This window comes from Morus notabilis, unplaced genomic scaffold (genome assembly GCF_000414095.1).
Source record: "Morus notabilis unplaced genomic scaffold, ASM41409v2 Scaffold630, whole genome shotgun sequence".
Lineage (NCBI taxonomy): Eukaryota > Viridiplantae > Streptophyta > Magnoliopsida > Rosales > Moraceae > Morus > Morus notabilis.
The window spans coordinates 622,006-628,005 of NW_010365305.1; the positions used below are offsets into that span (position 1 = coordinate 622,006).

Genomic DNA, 6,000 nt, shown 5'->3' on the forward strand with positions numbered 1-6,000 from the left:
GCACTAATATAGTTTGTCATAGCATCCTTATAGGAGATGCATTGTTGAAGCATTATATAAGTTGAATTCCATCTTACAAGCATATCTAATGCTAATGCTTTAGGAGTTAGATTTAGTGCTTGAAAGAACCTAAACCAATCTTGTTCGTGTGGGTTACTACCTTGAATCCATGCAATACTATCTCTAATTACTTTTATATGAATAGACATTGATTTTAAATCGGATTTAACTATTAAATTAATTATGTGGCATGCACAACATTGGTAAAAAATAGTACCATCACCAAATAAACTTAAATCATTTTTGAAATACTCAATTACTTTTGTATTTGCACTAGTATTATCTAATGTTATAGCCATCACTTTATCTCTTAATATATATTTATCAATTACATTTAAAATTGTATTATATATTAAATCGGTGCTATGTGATCCTAGAACACATTTAAAATATAATATTCTCTTATCTAAATCGAAACCCTTAAAGTAATGTCCGGTTACAGCTAAATAATCTTTGTTGGCAACGGCAGACTAAATGTCTACCGTTAACACAACGCAACCGCTAGTAGAGTGCAAAAGGTTTATTAATGCTTCTTTTTCTTTTTTAAATACTTTTAAAAAATCTTTCCTAAGAGTAGTTTTTAAAGTAAACTGTGCATTAGGATTATGCATAACTTTAATATATCGCTGCCAATTAGGATGCTCTACAAAACTAAGTGGTTGATCTAGTGCAGCTATCATTCGCATAACTTCCATACGATCTACTTGCGGATCGTATTTCTAAGTGGTTAGACCACCAGTTGTGCGATCACAAGATAATTGTATTTGGTGGAGTTCGGCTCCGCCGGTTTGGCCACGCTTTTGAAGACACTTTTCAGAGTGTCTTCTCAAGTGTGTTGTACCGTGAATAGTGTCACCTTGAAATTTAAAAAAGTAATATTTACATTGAGCTATGTGTTTAGTATTACCGTCATTGTCGACCTCCTCAATTGTGTCGAAGTGCCCCTAAACTGTCGAGGTGCGCTTGCATTTTCTCTTAGAGCTTGCGACACTTGCAGTAGTACTTGCACTTGCCTCTCCTCCACGCCTACCACCATTGCAATCACGACCTCTACTACGTCCACCACAACTCAGATTTACAGGTTCCTCAGTTGGTTGTGTTTGCGATTCCTACAATATAAATTCATTAGTAGGAAATTACCATACTTCCACATTTTGTTGGACTTGGGCATCAACATGAATATCACCATAATCAAAAGAATCCATTATATAAAAATTGTGAGAATATTTGGGGGATGTGGGGTATTTACAGAAAATTTTTGGTGTTAAAAAATTGATTTTTCCCCCAAAATTCAAATCCAACGGCTACTTTCAAATTCAGCGGGTCGAGTTTGGGCTGAAAATTGGGCAACAGTAAAAAAAAAGACCCGTTGGAGGTCGGGCTCTCCGGTGGCGGGTCGGGCTGAGAGAAAATTTTGAAAAAACTAGCTGTTGGGCGAGCTTCGAGCAATTCAGGTATTCTGGCTCAAATTCAGGCCAGATGGAAAAAATTTAAAAAAAAATAAAAAAAATCGACGGTCGACGGTCGGGACAGGCAAATCGGGGGCAAGCTTCCGCCATGGCGTTGTTTCTCGGGCAGCCTGAGCCCGCCTTAGTGCGTGGAGGGGTGGCCGTGGGTCCCTGCCCGCCGAGCCTGAAAAATTTGGGTCTCGGGCAGGCCCACCGACCCAAAGTTCCACCACTGGTTGTATGAGCTCTTCTTTTTTATTTTTAATATTTTTTTTTAATATGACAGAGCTACTTATTACACTCACCGTCAGGATTTGAACCCTGTTCGCCACACACCCGCACACACACTTTACCATCCAAGTTAGCCTCAGGTGACTTTTATTCTTTGTCTTTCAGTCCCTTATTTTTTTTGTCCTTTTTTTTCTTTTTTTCCTTTTACTCATTACTCTGTTTTTAATTTTTATTTGTTTTTGCTAATCTTGTTTTTTGTTTTTTTAGTGCTTCATTGTTTTTATTTATTTTTATTCTTTTTGTCATTCTTTGTTTTTTTTCCCTTCTATCTATATTGCAACATTTTTTTTCACAATATACCCTTTCCTAATTGTGCTACTAACATAAGTTTTTTTTTCCCCCCCTCAAATATGGTCACAAATATATATTTCTTCTATGCCTATCAAATTCAATTTTTTTCAAACGTATATCCTAAATAATTTACTACTTAATTTTGTCTAACTATTTTTTTCTTCAAATCTGTTCTATTTAAATATATATATATATATATTTACCATATTTTAAACTTGAATAAATTAACAATAAATAAGTAAACTTAAAAGAAATTTATTCGTATATTTAGATGAATTTTAGGGCCTATTTAGATTAGCTTAAAACAAGTTGCTTTTGACTTATTTAGTCCAAAAGTCACTTTTGGACCTGTTTGGATAGACAACTTTAAAATGGTTTTAATTTTTTTAACTACTTATGGAACAAGTCATCTCCTTACTACTTATGAAAAAATGCTTATAAAAAACTTTTTTATTTACATTTTTAACCTTTTATTCGTGAATAACAAATTAAATATCTCATTTATATCCTTTTATTACATTATTTTTTATAACAATAAGTGCTTTTAATTTTTTTTACCTAAACATGTTTAAAAGCTCTTTTTAGATATAAAAGTACTTTTTTAGACACTATCCAAACACTAAGGGCCCGTTTAGTTCACAAATTCGAGTTGAGATGTGACTTTATGTGAGAATTTTTTACTGTAATAAAAAAGTTAGATATAACTGTTTTTGAGAACTTTTTACTGTAGCAAACTCAAATTCTAAACTTAAATCGATAAAATGAATAAAACCTTTAAAAAGTCCTAATTTATGTTTTTTTTTACTACTTAAAAATACAAGTACAAATTATCCCAATGGCCCGTAAAAACTAAAGACGCACCTGCGTAATGCTTTTCAACTAGTTAACCAAAAAAGAAGAGAAAGCAAAAGACAATTCCAAAATTTCAGCATAAGAAAAAGAAAACACTAACAAAAATTTCACAAAAGGAAAAACACTTGTCATAAAATTCTTGACGCGTAAACGCTCACTCGTTGAACGTGAAAAAGCCATTGCAGATACGTATAGGGGAAGTGAATGGCTGACTAGATTTCTCTTTTATTTTATTTTTTTTTCCTTTTTTGTTTTTTTCCTAAACTGTTGCAAATACCGAAAACATTAGCTCCGGCCAACTCTACAAACAACATCCAACAATTAAAAAAAGAAAATCAACGAAAAAAAAAACTTAGTAAAAGAAGAAAAATATTGTCTATAACTTGATGGGTTATACCCACTCTCTAACAGAGAGTGGGTCCAATTAGCGATTTATGTGAAATTAAGATACTCATTTTTTTTATAAAAAAATAGAAAATTTATTTTTAAAAGTGTACGAATTTAAATTTAAATTTTTTATTTTTAATAAATATTTTTTTATTAGTGTAATTAATTAATTAAAAAAATTATAAATAACAAATAAAAAATAAAAATATTAATTTATATATTTATATATTTTTAAAACATATTTATCAAGATTATTTTTTTTATAAGTAAGCAAGGATTTAACCCGGTTAGAACAATTGCTCCTAAAAGAAACACATCGCAAAAAAATAAACAAAAAAAAAGAAGACAATTAAAGCACACCTTTCACGACCCCTCTCTAAATTCAAGGCTTTTTGGGAATTCAACCCCACCATTAACCACTCACACTGCAGCCACAATTTGCTATAAATACACCATAAATAACTTGACACACCAAACCTCTAAAACAAATCATCAAATCATCAAATCATCGTCGCTTGATTTTACTTCTCTGCCCTTTCTTCTTTACAACAAAACAAAGAGTCAGTCAGACTTGAGTTTTCAACTCTCAAAGCCCACAATGGCTTCCACTTCTCTTGCTTTCCCCTCTCTTCAACCCCAGTTCCGATCATCGCGAAAATCGCACAAGCGATCCAATCGCCGTTTCGTTTCTTTTCCAATACATGCCTCTGTCTCCGAGAAATCATCTGTACCGGTCCCACCAGCGGCGGTAGAACAGCACGAACCGTCGAAACTTCCGATCAGAAAAATCCCCGGAAAATACGGTCTCCCATTTATCGGTCCGGTCGCCGATCGGCTTGACTACTTCTACAACCAAGGGAGAGACGAGTACTTCAAATCCCGCATCCAGAAATACCAGTCAACGGTTTTCAGAGCCAATATACCACCGGGCCCACTCATCACCTCGAATCCGCGCGTGATCGTCTTACTCGACGGCAAGAGCTTCCCGGTTCTCTTCGACGTGACGAAGGTCGAGAAGAAGGACCTCTTCACGGGTACTTTCATGCCGTCAACGGATCTCACCGGCGGCTATCGAGTCCTTTCATATCTCGACCCGTCGGAGCCGAACCACGGCAAAATCAAGAGCCTGATTTTCTTCCTCCTCAAGTCTCGCCGCGACAAGGTGATCCCTGAGTTCCACTCCAGCTACACCGAGCTCTTCGAGACCTTGGAAAGCGAGCTCGCCGCTAAAGGGAAGAGCAACTTCGGCGAAGCCAACGACCAAGCCGCCTTCAACTTCTTGTCCCGCGCTCTTTACGGGACCAACCCCGCCGACACGAAGCTAGGAAACGACGGCCCGGGTTTGGTCCAGAAATGGGTTGTTTTCCAACTGAGTCCGATCCTTGTCCTCGGTCTACCCAAATTCGTCGAGGAACTGACGCTCCACTCGTTCCGGCTTCCGCCGTTTCTGGTGAAATCCGATTACCAGAGGCTCTACGACTTCTTCTACGAGTCGTCTGGACACGTGCTGGACGAGGCCGAGAGGCTGGGAATCTCGAGGGAGGAGGCGTGTCACAACTTGCTATTCGCCACGTGCTTCAATTCCTTCGGCGGGATGAAGATCCTATTCCCTAACATGCTGAAACAGATTGGCCGAGCCGGAGTCAAGCTCCACACAGAGTTGGCGAGGGAGATCAGGACCGTCGTCAGATCCAACGGCGGGAAAGTCACGATGGCGGCGATGGAGCAAATGCCGCTGATGAAGTCCGTCGTATATGAATCTCTCCGGATCGAACCCCCCGTTTCGTTGCAGTTCGGGAAGGCGAAGAGGGACTTCGTGATCGAGAGTCACGACGCGGCGTTCGAGATCAAAGAGGGGGAGATGATATTCGGTTACCAACCGTTCGCGACGAAGGACCCGAAGATCTTCGACAGGGCCGAGGAGTTCGTTCCAGACAGGTTTGTCGGGGAGGAAGGCGAGAGGCTGTTGAAGCACGTGCTTTGGTCGAACGGACCCGAGACGGAATCTCCTACGGTGGGGAACAAGCAGTGCGCAGGGAAGGATTTGGTGGTGCTGTTCTCGAGGCTGCTGGTGGTGGAGTTGTTCCTCCTATACGACTCGTTCGAGATAGAGGTTGGTACGTCGGCCTTAGGTTCCGCCGTTACGGTGACCTCTCTCAAAAGAGCCAGCTTTTGAATTGGTTGAATCTCGTCGTCGATGATCGTCCCGTATCGATTGGGAAATTTTTTTTTTGTTACTTCCAGGGGTAAAATTGGGAAACTGGGTTGGGAAAATGTTGATTGGTTGGACCAGAAGAGTACAATGTGAGTGTACATTTTTTGTGGGAATAATCCACTGCTGTTACGCTGTAGTGGATTTCTTTCAAGTTTGGATTGTACGTTTTTCTTAAGGGTAATGTTGTACGCCGAAACAAGTCATAGCCTGTGTATGTTTAGTACGAAAATTTGTTTTGAATGTACGTCTTTCATTTAAAAAAAAATACGCGTAAGTTGATAATAATTTTGAATTATAATTTTAAATTTATGAACTGAATATCTAATTAGTATTTGAATACAAGAAATAATCGGCTGTGTTATCTGTGTTTTTTTTTTTTTTTCTTGGAAGTGAATATATATGGATATATATGTATGTCATTTTTATAATGATCACACGTGAGACTCGTTTTAGTGA

At 38.0% G+C, this 6,000-nt stretch overlaps 1 protein-coding gene across 1 annotated transcript; it reads left to right on the plus strand.

Annotated features, from left to right (window-relative positions):
- Positions 1-3,787: 3,787 nt before the first annotated feature.
- Positions 3,788-5,890, plus strand: LOC21404113 (allene oxide synthase 1, chloroplastic). The gene has a single exon (XM_010107771.2). It carries the CDS (start codon positions 3,928-3,930, stop codon positions 5,503-5,505), a length of 1,578 nt encoding a protein of 525 aa, XP_010106073.1. The 5' UTR covers positions 3,788-3,927; the 3' UTR covers positions 5,506-5,890.
- Positions 5,891-6,000: the final 110 nt, after the last annotated feature.